Genomic DNA, 13,922 nt, shown 5'->3' on the forward strand with positions numbered 1-13,922 from the left:
TTTTTAAGAGAAGTGAGAATCTTATAGATAGTGAAATCAGTTTTGGACAATAGGATTGTCTCATTAGCAGAATTCAGATAGAGCATCTCACTCTCTGACTGCATGTGAACTCTTCTTTTAAAGGGTAGGCTGCCTAAGGTGAGTGCTGACAATCAGATTTGTCTGTCCATTGGTGGTTTTGACAAAGGTCTGTATAGTCAGAGCTATGGTTTTCCAGTAGTCATGCATGGAGGTGAGAGCTGGACCATAAAGAAGGCTGAGCACTGAAGAATTGATGGTTTTGAATTGTGGTGCTGGAGAAGACTCCTGAGAGTCTCTTGGACTCCAAGGAGATCAAACCAGTCAATCCTAAAGGAAATCAACCCTGAATATTCACTGAAAAGACTGATGTGGAAGTTGAAGTTCCAATACTTTGGCCACCTGATGCAAAGAGCTGACTCATTGGAAAAGACCCTGATGTTGGGAAAGATTGAAGGCAGGAGGAGAAGGGTCAACAGAGGATGAGATGGTTGGATCGCATCACTGACTGATGGACATGAGTTTGAGCAAGCTCTGGGAGTTGGTGATGGGCAGGGAAGCCTGGTGTGCTGCAGTCCATGGGGTTGCAAAGAGTTGGACAGCTTATGCATAGGCCCTGAGGCAAGAGCAAAGTATGAGGAAAACACTGTATGGATGGAGTGGCCTATGGGCATTAGATTCCAGGATGCACACGTGTGACAAGAGGTAAAGAAGACCAACCTTAGAAACAGAACCTATAAGTCCAAGTGTGAATCCTAACTTCTGTTTCCCTATCTCGTAAATAGGCTAATGAATATTCACTGAGCAAGGTTGCCATGAGGCTGGTGTGAACACAAAATGACTATTCATCAAGAGTGGGACCCTTCACTTCATTGGAGACTGCAGACTGTTGGCCCACGAAAGTTGTGGTCTTTACTTCACTTAATCCTGAAGCATCACGTCATCAAGAAGTCCAGAAGACTTTAGGTGATATATCAGGGGACAGGCATGGGCTAAGGACAAAGGCATTGGTTCCATAAATGTCAATTTAGAAAGAAGAATGAGACAGTGCTGTGTGGTGTAGCAAGTACCTAGGATTCTAAAATAGGCTCTGTATGAACTTAGAGGAAATTCTTTCCCTCTCTGGTTTCTGCTGCTTATCTATTGAAAAAAAAAGTGAGGTTGGACTAGCTGATCAGTAAGCTCCTTTCCAGGTACACACCAGGATTCTGGTCTAAGCTGTTTTCTCAGGACAGAGGGACAACACTCAGACAGATGTGCACAGGCAAGGGAGGAAAGAGACATGAGCTGGTGGGTTGTGTTGAAGCCTGTTGGTTCAGGCAAGTGGCGTTTCATTGCAGGAGTCAGAATGACAAGGTCTTTATCAAGATAGCAGGCTGTGAAAAGCAAGAATTAATGCTACAAGTCACTTTCATGAGGTTCCTCTGCCTGTGTGTGTGTGTTGGAGGGGGGTAATTGGTTATGTTTTCTCTTTTTCCACCTCTTCAAATTATGCTGAAATGTTTTCCCCCACTGCAAACAGTGTACAACGGCTCCTGCCTGGAGATGAACGCCCACCGCCCCCGCCCCCTCCCCACCAATACCCAACGCCATGTGCATTGGTTTGGAAGCAACAACTAAAATTGTATTCACATGGCAGCAGTGAATCCAACAAAAGAGCTTCTGGACCCAGTGATGGCACATTGTTTGCGGAGCCGAGCTGCTGCCTCTCCAGACAAAAGCTGCATTAGGGATGTGACTCCAGGCATACAAATAAGAGCGCTGAATCACTCCCCAGCCTTTCTATACAGTGTTTTCAAGATTTTGAAATAAGCTATTTAAGAGAAAAACAGCCCAACAAGTCAATATTCTTTTCAGAAATATTAGCTAAAGCATATCTAGGGGCAGAAAAATAATTGCTTGTTTCTCCCACCTTCTTCTTTTTCTTTCACCCCTCTGCAGCCAGCCTGCCTCTTTCTGAAATGAACAGGTGAAGTTACCTGATTCAACATTTTATTCTGCTACCACTGACATTTTGAAGTTGATTGATATCTGAGATTTGCTTTATCTACCTACCGATATGGCCCTAGAATATCTCCCTTACTATCTCCTATTTATGGGAGATATTCAAGTTTCTCTCTGGAACTTACTGTCATCTTTCTCCCTCATGCCCTCTGCTTTTCCTCTTTCTCAATTCAGACCCTGATAATGAGCCAAAAAACACTAAAATTCCACTAAGGAAACAGACAGAAAATGCAATTTTAAATATGGATTTGCATATCCAATTTGCATACACAAAAATAAATGTATTTTACGTGTACCATTGCATGCATATGTATATCTGCATGTTCTGTGGATGTGTATTTATTGTATATGGATTAAAAATATGTCTGGAACTTTGAAACAAGGCATATGGGTATGTGTGAGGGTGTGTGTTTATATCGATTTTTTTCTAGATCAGACAGGGCAGTATGATATCAGGGAAAACAGGCTTTTAATCCAGTTACATGTAGATTGAAAAACATTGCTTCCCACCTAAATTCAATCACTCTTTATTCAATAAATATTTTCACTACCAAACATTGTCCTGGATACTAGAGAAATAGTAGTAAAAATGATAGATTTGTTGTTTAAAAAAATATTTTAATTTAGATTCTTTCTAAGAGGACTTGGGCAGATCTGTACCTGTTAATAAGCTAAATTACTTTAAGGTAAAATAGGACCAAAAATATCTAAAGAAAGCAGAAATTAAGGTCACTTTCTGACACAAGACTTGAGTGAATATTGAATACTTGGACAAAAAAAGTTAAGCTTTCTGATGGTAAAGCAAATACGAAAACATTGAATTAAAAATTATTTTGCTAAAAAAAAAAACTCAAAACTTTTCTTTAAACTAAAGTAGGAATTTATCATGCTTTCTTTATAGGAAGTGATATCATTAATAATAACTAACTCTAAAGAAAGATAAAAATACTTTTTAAATATTATACTTTAAAAGTAAAAATTAAAATTATGATTAATTTATAATCCATGAGAGTAGTTTTGATAGGGGCTCTGGTAAAAGACTATTGAGAGTCCCTTGGACAGCAAGGAGATCAAACCAATCCATGCTAAAGGAAATCAACCCTGCATGTTCATTGGAAGGACTGATGCTGAACCTGAAGATCCAATACTTTGGCCACCTGATGAGAAGAGCTGACTCATTGGAAAAGACCCTGATGCTGGGAAAGATTGAAGGCAGGAGGAGAAGAAGGTGACAGAGGATGAGATGGTTGGATGGCATCACCAACTCAATGGACACGAGTGTGAGAAAACTCAGGGAGATAGTGATGGATAGAGAAACCTGGTGTGTTACAGTTCATGGAGTCACAAAGAGTTGGAGAGAACTTAGCAACTGAACAACTGATAAAAAGTTCAATAAGCTTTACTTTCCTGATATCTAATTCAAAGCAAGAAGAGCAGCTACTGAATTTAATGTGACCATTAGACAGCATGTCTTAAACATTACATGTCTTAAATGAACTTTGGCCAAAATGGTGCAATTACTCAATTAATCTAATGTGTACTCTAAGGCAGATATTCCATTTGCTTAAAGCTATCTATTTTTTAAATTAATAAAAGTAATTAGCCTTCAATAAAATAATTAATTTAAAAAATAAAATAAAAGCACCTCCATGAGGGGAGTAGCAACCTTAGGGGTAGGAGGCAGGTACATCACTGGGGCTCTAGGAAAGGGGTAGAGATTTCTAGAACAGCCAGGGTAGCTGGGGCACGTGCAATCTTCTATGCTCCTTTGCACCTGGCCAGAACTGTGCCTGATAAGAGTTTAAATCCCTTGTCAGGCAGAGATCTTAGCATGGTAATGAAGCAAAGGTCACTTTCAGACACCTCTAGTCTCCTCTGTGCAGGCAAATTCCTGTAGATAGGTCAGAGCCTGTTAAGGGGAGCTGACCACAGCATCTCTCTCAATGCACAGGTGCAAAACATCTCTTTCAAATACCAGGAGCTTTTGATACAAGCACAGAGGTAAATCAAGGCACCAGCAGGAGCAGCATCACCTGGGAATTGTTAGAAATCCATAATCTCGGACCTCCCCCAGTGCTTTTGAGAATATACATCTTAAAAAGAGCCCTGGGAGATTCATGTACAGATTAAAGTTTGGGAAGCATTGTTCTTAGAAGTGTTGGGCTATTTCTGATCTAACTTCTCTCAGGTCAGCAGAAACCTTCTACCAACAGTAATTTCACTCCCATGTTTACAAACTGAAGATTAGAAGGCTGGTGGATTCTGCAGTGATCAGAATTAATCTTTCCAACTATGTCCCCTGATTGACAGGTAGCAAGGTGGTCACTAAGTGGGTTCCAGGTCTTACAGTCTCTCTTTAGTAAGAGCGATTTGCTTTATGTTTTTGTGTAAGAAGTTTTCCCATCTTAAACAAAAAGGTGGAAAGACTTATGATTTATGGTATTTTATTAGTAAATGCCATTTGAGCACCCAAAACACCCTCTTTTTCTAATTATAGATTGTTTTGATTATTTTCACTGACACAGTAGATAGGATAGCATTATTCAAGCAGAAAGTAAGCCAAAATTTCATACACAGTTTTTTTGACCAACTTCTTTAAACGCAGCTGTACCTACTATTTCTCATGAAACTTCATCTTTTTTTCATGAACCTCCGTCAGTTTCTATGTTTAGATAAAGGATAACTAAGACTCTTTATAGTCACACAAGAAATAGGACAAAAAGAAAATTCCCAATCCCTAATGGCCTCTCCCCTTTTTTGTCTGACTGCCTCACAGTCAAACTAATGCTGTGTCAAATCTGACCTAGCAGTGTTTTTCGTTTCTTCAAGTGCTTAAATGGGATTTTCATATGACCCACGGGTTATACATTAAGTAATGAGAGTGTCTCTACACTAATGATGTTCAATAATAGAGGAGATGTTAAAAGACTCTTGCTCAGACCAGATGGCACGGCAACCCTTGAAACTCATTTGAGGTACCATTTTTATTATTTATTATTTAGGACTTAAAGAGTGGATCAGTCTTTGGGTTGACAGAATTGTTAAGTGAATTATTGTTCAGGGGCACCACTGAGGTGACAGCTTTTGCCATTAAATAATTCAACTTATCTGAGCGCACTTATTATTCTATGTAACACATGGTGAAGGACTGATGGCATAAGCGTCACCCAAACTGACCCACTCTCCATGCTGGGTTGGTAGGCTCAGGAGACGCCGTCCCCTCCGCCTCTTTATTTAACTGACATCGGGTCTCTGATTATAATCTTGAGCCAGCTGGGAAGCCTTAGTACTGAATACTTAAGATGCTCAGGTAAAACAGAGGGCAGTATGTTGACTTTATTCAAAGAAAGTCACCAATTAGTAGGCAGAAGGCTACAGACGCACCCAGGGAAACAAACACCTCCCTCTGTCCTTGAGGGAATTGACTGGTACCTTCCTTAACGACATATGAGCTTAAGGAGATTTAACACATATTAAGAAAAAAAACTTCCATATTTCAATCCTCTGCTCAATTATCCAAAAGAATAAAGATATAAGCCACAGAATGTGCCAGTCTCTGTGTGCCTGTGTTTTGTATGTCTGTATGTACACACATGTTTATATGTGTCTCTCTGTGTGTTCATGTATTTGTACACACACAGGTCTGTGTGCATCTGTGTAAGTATGTATATGGGTGTTCTATGTGTGTGTGCACAGGTGAGTGTGTACTCAGTTCTCAGGCATAGTGAGTGTGTGCACTTCCACAAAGAAGAAAATCTCAGGCTGATGTTTACCCCAGCACTGACATTTACCAGCTCTGAGTTCTTGTGCAAGTTACATTGTTTTTCTGAATCTCAGTTTACTTATCTATCAAATGGCATGTGTAATATAAAATGAAAAGATCAACTGTGTTTTTAGTCACATAGCCTTTTTAGTAATTAAACGGAGTTGACTGCCTTTCCACAAAATTTGGTTATTTTTTTTAATTTATTTTTTAACTGAAGGATAACTGCTTTACAGAATTTTATTGTTTTCTGTCAAACCTCAATATGAAACAGCCATAGGTATATATATATCCCCTCCCTCTTGAATCTTCCCCTCATGTCCCTCCCCACTGCACCCCTCTAGGTGGACACCGAGCCCCTGCTCGAGTTTCCTGAGCCATACAGCAAATTCCCGTTGGCTATCTCGATTACAAATGGTAATGCAGGTGTCCACGCTCCTCTTTCCATACATCTCCCCCTCTCCTCCCCCTCCCCATGTCCGTAAGTCTATTCTCTATGTCTGCTTCTCCACTGCTCCCTGTAAAGTCTTCAGTACCGTTTTTCTAGACTCTGTATATATGCATCAGAATACAGTATTCCATTTCTCTTTCTGACTCACTTCACTCTGTATGGTAGGTTCTAGGTTCACCTGCCTTTGCATGGCTGAGAGCTATCCCATCGTGCGTATGCGCCACTTCCCTATCCATTCGTCTGTTGATGAGCATCTAGGCGGCCGCACCTACTGCTGCAGTGAACAATGGGATACACGTGTCTTTTTCAACGTTGGTTTCCTCAGGGTATATGCCTAGGAGTGGGACTGCGGGGTCATATAGCGGTTTTATTTCTAGTTTTTCTAATGAATCTCCATACTGTCTTCCCTAGTGGCTGTATCAATTTATACTCCCATCAGCAGTGCAAGAGCGCTCCCTTTTTTCTATACCCTCTCCAGCATTTATTGTTTGTAGGCTCTTTGATGATGGCCATGCTGACTGGTATGAGGTGATACCTCATTGTAGTTTTCATTTGCGTTTCTCTAATAATGAGCCTTGTTGAGCATCTTTTCATGTGTTTGTTAGCCATCTCTATGTCTTCTTTGGAGAAATGTCTGTTTAGGTCTTTCCCCCACTTTTTGATTGGGTTATTTGTTTTTCTGGTATTGAGTTGTATGAACTGCTTGTATATTTTGGAAATCAATCTTTGGTCAGTTGTTTCATTTGCTATTATTTTCTCTCATTCTGAGGGATGTCTTTTCACCTTGCTTATAGCTTCCTTTGCTGTGCAAAAGCTTTGAAGTTTAATCAGGTCCCACTTGTTTACTTTTGTTTTTATTTCTGTTACTCTAGGAGGTGGGTCATAGAGAATCTTGCTGTGATTTATGTCATCCAGTGTTCTGCCTATGTTTTTTTCCTCTAAGAGTTTTATCATAGAATATTCAAGATTATTTGCCTCCCAAATAACCAACTGTGGTATCCCAATGCAAAAGTTGGTTCTGGTGAAAATACATGTTGCCTTGATTAGTCCTTATAGCAACTCATGAGTGAGGAGCTGTTTTCTCCACTTTCCACATAAGGGGACTGAAATTTAGAGGGGAAGTAATCTGCCTAGAGAGTTTCCCAGGTGGCTCAGTGGTAAAAAAAATCCACCTGCCAATGCAGGAGACGCTGGTTTGATCCCTGGGTTGGGACGATTTCCTGGAGAAGGAAATGGCAACCCACTCCAATATTCTTACATGGGTAATCCCATGGACAGAGGAGCCTGGGAGGCTACAGTCCATGGGGTTGCAAAAGAGACATGACTGAAAGACTAAACAACAACAATCTTCTTGGAGTCATCGGGAAGCTGTTGGAGGTCTGGGACACAAACATGCATCTGACTCCAAAGCCAGGTTTGTCACCCCTCTGCCCTTCACCTCACTATAGCTCAGGCTGCTGGGAAGAACAGCAGTGTGCTGGCTATGGAATTGGCACTGGCATTCTGCTTCTCTTTACCCAAATAACCTTTGCCCTCTTCCTGACACATTTCTCCCTTGTAGCCCAGCTGGTCCATGATTTCTTAAAGCCAACCCTTCATTCCTGTCTTGGTAGAGACACTAGGAAGAAGGTGGCATTGGGGGCAATTCAAACTGGACACACAGTGAATTCTGGCTTCCCTTAGAAATACATCTGCCGGCACAGCTCATACCACCTAATGGTACTCAACTTGTCTTGCAAATTTTTACAGGAATCTCAGTGCTGCAGGCCACCACTCCTGGTAGTCTATCCAGGGAAAGACAGAAGGAGAACTTCAGGGACATGACTGTATAATCCCCTTCTAGTCCCTGGAATCAAATGAGTCCTTTAACTCTTCAAATATTGAACTAAAAGAACTTGGTTTACAGAAACATTATGGTCCTAGGAGGTCTAGGGACAGAGCTATGAAACTCAGTGAAGGTAGGGGAACCAAAAGACTGCCGGGGGTTACCTTGAAATTAAATATAATCAGTGGGAAACAGAAGCAAAATCCAATTTATGAAATTATTATTTTTGTTTAGGAAGATAGATCGTTTCAATTTTGCATAGAAAATTGCATGGGACAAAACCTCTCAGTAGAGCCGTTTAAAAGCAATTTAACATTTTTAATAAGGCAACTCTTTCTAATTCTCAACTATTTAGCCATGAAATCTTAAAATCCAACAAAATTCTGTTGTCAAGAAATGTTGCATTACCAATTTTATTGTCTATTTAACAACCCAAGAATATTAACATTCTTTAGAGACCTAAATTTAATCATAATGACAACTATTGAGCTTCCTAACTGCCCTTCATGTAATTTAATGCCTATAAACTATCAGTTTGCTTTTCTGATATTTTGTCTCAAAATTGTAAAGAAGGTCAATGTACCCAGCAGCCTGCAAATTTCTAAGCAATTTTTGTCTTGTTCCCAAGCATACATTTAGAAACTTAAACACAATACATTGCATGCTAAATAAGAATCCTTGAGGGGTTTTGCGTTTCATTCATCAACAGTTCTTCAAAGGATGTGAGGGGACTTAGTCCCATCATCTAAGTGCTGACAAAAAGTATCAGCAGTGGTGACAAAGCCAAGGGAAGTCATGAGCCGGAGGGGAGAAGCAGTTTTCCTTGCTTTGACATTTCTCTCTCAAGAGCTGTGGACAGCACACTGGACTACTATTTGGTAGATCAGGGCTCTGGGCTACTTTCCAAAACCAAGTTGCCTTGCAGAGGCTCAGATTTTTCCTCCCAAAGGTCAGGATAGTCATAATACTGACCTCATGAGATTTCAACATAAGAAAGGGCTGTCAAACCAAAATCTTCCCCTTTAAAGTAAGAAAGTCTTAGCATCTTTAGAGTTGTTTCTCTATATACCTATTCTGATCAGGAGCAAAAGTACAACTTTGCAGCATATGGCTGTTTAAAACCACTCTTTTCCATTACCATAGATTGGCCATAAAATGTTTACCTTGGTCCCTGAAAGTTACAAAAATGTGCCGATAAATCAACACAAAACCACCGCACTGCTAGAAAAGCAAATTGAGCAGTGACTGTGTCTTCTTGGCCATTGTCCAATGCAGCCCCTTAGGCAAGCTTCTTATCCCCCTCCACAGCTTTGTTGTTCTGATGATAAGCTCATCATTGTAGTTTGACTTCTTGCTTATTTTACTTATCTGCTATCTCCTGCATTAGAAGGTAAGCTTCATGCAGGCAGGAATATTTGTCTGTTTTATTCACTGTCATATCCTTTGCACCAAGAACGATGATTGACATATAGAAAAATGAATGAATGAGGCCAGGTCATGATCATTATTTAAATGCTCATACATCTGCAGCCAAAGGAAATGTGGAAACTATTAGAAATGATCCATTAAGGCTTATGCTGCTTTTAATCTTTCAATTCTGATATGTCAAAGCCCATAAAATAATTTGCTTATTTAAAAATATCTTCTACCACTGGCCTTGTCAACAGTGTCTTATACAAGTTATCTTTGTCCTTTTAGTTTGTATCCTCTCTGAGGAGTAAAACTCCTTAGATTTACAGAAAAAATACAAGCCATAATGAGGGAGTTCTAGAGAGTGAATGTTTATGTCCCTCCCAAATTCATATGTTGAAACCTAATTCTGGATATGATGGTATATGGAAGTGCGGCCTTTGGAAAATGATAAAATCATTGGTTAAAGTCCTCATCAACAGGATTAATGCCCTTGGAACTTGAGATGAATATATATACACTACTATATATAAGATAACCAACAAGGACCTACTGCATAGCACAGAGAACTCTATTCAAAATTCTGATAACCTATATGAGAAAATAATCTGAAAGAGAATGAATATATGTATATATAATTGAATCATTTTGCTGTATACCAGCGACTAATACAACATTGCAAATCAACTATAATGCAGTACATTTTTTAAAAAGAGAGACTCTGAAGCACTCCTTCATCTCTTCTCCTATGTGAGGACAGAGTGAGAAATCAGCTGTCCATGAACCAGGATACAGGCTCTCACCAGGCACCAAATCTACCAGGCCCTCACACTGGACTTCCAGCCTCTAGAAATGCCAGAAGTAAGTTTCTGTAGTTTACAAATCCACCCAGTCTCTGGTATTTTGTGACAGCAGTCCGAAAAGAATAACACAGGGAGTCCCTCACCTCCATTAGAATTTATGTGTAAATTTCAAATTTACTCCCCCTAAGCAATTACTCATCATTTACTGTTCATAAATTTCCACTGTGGACTCCATTGCAAGAAACCAAAGTGTGATTATAAATAGTACTACTAATAAACAGGCACAAACATTCCTTTACCACCTTCTGTTCCCACAGTATTTGGGAGATCTGTCAAATTATTCTCTGGCAGATTGGAAAGAGGGGGTTGTGTTAGAAGTCATGACCCAACCTCTAGTGACGCTGTTCCCATATTTTACAGTCTGGGAATCACTACCTAGAAAATTCTAGTTTTGTTCATTCACTCCAACAGTAGAGGATGAGCCTGCAGGGATCTTTAAAGAGAAAGAACCAGTGGAAATGCAGCAGCAGAACTGAAAACCATGATGGTGGTGCTTTCCTGAATCTCTGAAAGGGGCTTTCCTCCACCTTTATACAATCACACAGAGAATGGACAAGGCTTGGCGATGCATGAAACAGATACATTTTTCTGAATTTAATTTCCTCAGGTGTCTGGCTCCTTGTGTTTGCAGCACACTTCATTTTGCAGGATTTTCCTAAATAAAACTCTTCACTTTGCACGTACAGGAAGAAACAGAATGTGATTCTATTTTTATGTCCAGAGCCAGTGCAAACACTTAATGCTATTGAAGAGAGTTTAAAATGATGCAGATGGTGGCGGTGAAGGGTCTTCATGTCACCCTGCCCCACCAATGATATTGCTGCTTCCTTTCTGACCTACACTTGGCCACTTCTCCTGCTCTCAGGAAATTTTCCAGACAAAGCCTTGTGATTGGCTATCCATGAGTTTGAGATGTGAAGGCTTTAAATTTATCTTGTCTATTTCCAGAGAGAAAGACGCAATGTAGACAGAGAAGGAAGTTCTGTCTGAAGACTTTTACTTCATCTATAAAGTCTAAATTTGTCCCCAGAATGTGCATATATGCTACAAACACATTTATTTCTCTTTTAATTTCATCACAGAGAATCTTTGGTGCTTTGACATAGACTAAGTGTTTATGGCAGGAAAAGTAAGCTTGTAATGAGTGACATTATCATTCATAATATTCATAGAAAGGTACTTACCAGCACTGACAGTGATGGCCTCGATGAACTGCTCTCTCCAGCTGTTCGTCCCAACCACAAGGGCTAGGTTTGTCTTCTTAATCAGTTTGTCCACAGTGCTCTAGAAAGGTTGAAAAGAATCAGATAATAACGGCTGGGTTGGTTAAGGCCTCGGGAAATCTCAGACCTCCTTGATTTTGAAACCCCAGAGTTATATAAAGGGTAGCAGATGTTAGGCTCAGAACAACAGTATTGACATCAAACACTGTTACGTTTATGCAAACAAGCGCAGTCCTGACTTGGAAACATCCTGAAATGGAAACTTCTTTGTAGCAAATACAATCCTCCTTCAATGCCTAATGGCCAAGGAAGAATAGCCTCAGTGGTTAGAATAGAGGATGTATGCTTCATGAACTTGCTTCTCTCTTGGCTTCATCTAGAGTGTGCTGTCTGCAACTGAATTTATCTATGTCCTGCTCAGCATTATCTAGCAGTAAATATCAAGAAGTGGCAGAGAGATTACAAAATTAAAACCTATTCTTACTACATTTTTGTTGATCAATGAAATGCAGCCAAACAGCAGAGTCTCAAGATTGCTGCTGTATGATCATCAATAAATGGATTTTTCTTTGGCTACTGGTTTTGTAAGACTAGTGGCTATTAGAGAATTCATCTCACCTGACTCCTGCTGCAAATGAGAAAAGCCAAGAAAGGGTCAATTTGTATGGTTGAGGGCAGTAGTCCCTAACCTTTTAGGCATCAGTTTCGTGGAAGACAATTTTTTTCCATAGACTGGGGTGGGAATGGTTTTGGGATGATTCAAGCACATTACATTTACCATGCATTTATTTCTATTTTTATTGTATCAGCTCCATCTCAGATCATCAGGCATTGGATCCTGGAGGTTGGGGCCCGTGGTTTACGGCACACTGCAATGACCTTGCACTAAGCTTTCCACTGCCCTACTAACACTGAGTCACTTCTTCTTTTTAAGACTTGTTTTAAGCTTGGTTCTGTACAATTAGCACTCTTAGCTTTCCACATAAATGTCAGTTCATGGAACAACAGGAGCAGCCAAGCATTCACGAGAAAACTAAGGAAGCAGATGCACTCAAAGCACTACCACAAATCACAGCAACTGCAAGGAGAAGGGTCACTTCTGGGACTTGAGGCCGTTCTTCCCAGAGACTACCACCCGACTAAGCTACCACACGCCCACACTTACTGTCAGAGCTTCCTCGAATTCCCACTCATTGCAAAGAGGCAGAAAACACATATCATTTGTCTTAGGTCAAAACCTGTACATGTTTAAGGCAGTGTCCCTGAATTGACTAAGGTCTGAGAGAGAAAGAGAGCATGTTATCAGCTAATCAGGAGGAAGGAACATGTGATCTGAAGGGTCCATCCAGAAGGCCAAAGCTACATCAGAATGTCAAGTACAACTGTCATTGGAACTGAAGTGAAATATTCAGAGGATAATAAATCTGAAAGGGCCCATCTCCAACTGGCCCACTCTGTCCTTTCAACATCATCCCTTGCCAGGTTGTCTCTCTGTAGGGTGGTGACCTTTCGGCCTCCAGCTTTGTGTCTAGAACTGTTAGTGCCCCTAATAATAGCTGTCATCATCAGGACTGCCGTAACTAGAAGCACGTGACAAGCCTCTGACTTTTCTCTCGACTCAGCCAATCTTGTTAAGTCCTCCAAGTGTCATGGTTGATGCCGATTCAAAGTTCTCTGTAGAATGTAACAAGAAATGACCTTGACTTTTCCTAAATATGATGGAAACTTGGGGCAGGCCTCTCCAAAGGAACCCTTTTTATTCTAAAACCAAGGCTGAGAATCCCATCACCTGGGGGATGAATAACTGAGAAGAGAATCTTCTCTAACAGTTAAATACCTCAAACAATATTGCCTCAGAAATGTCTCTAAAGAGCTAAGTTTTAAGATAAACTAAACTTGAAATGTATATATATGTAAAACCTCAGGTAGATCATAAACTTTAGTTCATGTTAACCCTAGGGGACTATGAGATAGCCTGGGTTCTTCCCAGGACTTAATTTACATACATGTCCTCTCTTGACCTATAGGAGGAGATGAAAGAATAAGGTGAATTTGAGATTTTATACTTGAGCATTCCCATCGACACTGGCCTGGAGATTTCCTAAATGTCCATTGTTAGCTCTTCACTGCACTAGACTGTGAGCAATTGTTTTAACCTCACCCTCAGTCACGGGTGTTAGAAAAATCCAGTACTACATCAGAAGATAGTAAATAAGAACCCAGTGGGCAAAACAGACTTGAATATTGTTAGATGTAACCCCAGATTTGGGTCTTTAATGCAGTTCTGAGGGCTCTGAACAAGTTCTTTAAAACGGCTATGGTCTAGAAAAAAATTCTTAAGAGAATAAAATGATATCAACATTAA

General features: G+C 40.1%; 1 protein-coding gene across 7 annotated transcripts in view; it reads right to left on the bottom strand.

Moving 5' to 3' along the window:
• SLC8A1 (solute carrier family 8 member A1) overlaps window positions 1-13,922 on the bottom strand; it is a 445,025-nt gene that overhangs the window by 62,156 nt on the left and 368,947 nt on the right. For all 7 annotated transcript variants that reach the window (XM_040224697.1, XM_040224698.1, XM_040224694.1 and 4 more), the window contains one exon: window positions 11,519-11,618. In XM_040224697.1, coding sequence (XP_040080631.1) covers window positions 11,519-11,618 — 100 coding nt within the window. The remainder of the gene's footprint in view (window positions 1-11,518; window positions 11,619-13,922) is intronic.

The sequence above is a fragment of the Oryx dammah genome, unplaced genomic scaffold (genome assembly GCF_014754425.2).
Source record: "Oryx dammah isolate SB20612 unplaced genomic scaffold, SCBI_Odam_1.1 HiC_scaffold_25, whole genome shotgun sequence".
In the NCBI taxonomy this organism is placed as follows: domain Eukaryota; kingdom Metazoa; phylum Chordata; class Mammalia; order Artiodactyla; family Bovidae; genus Oryx; species Oryx dammah.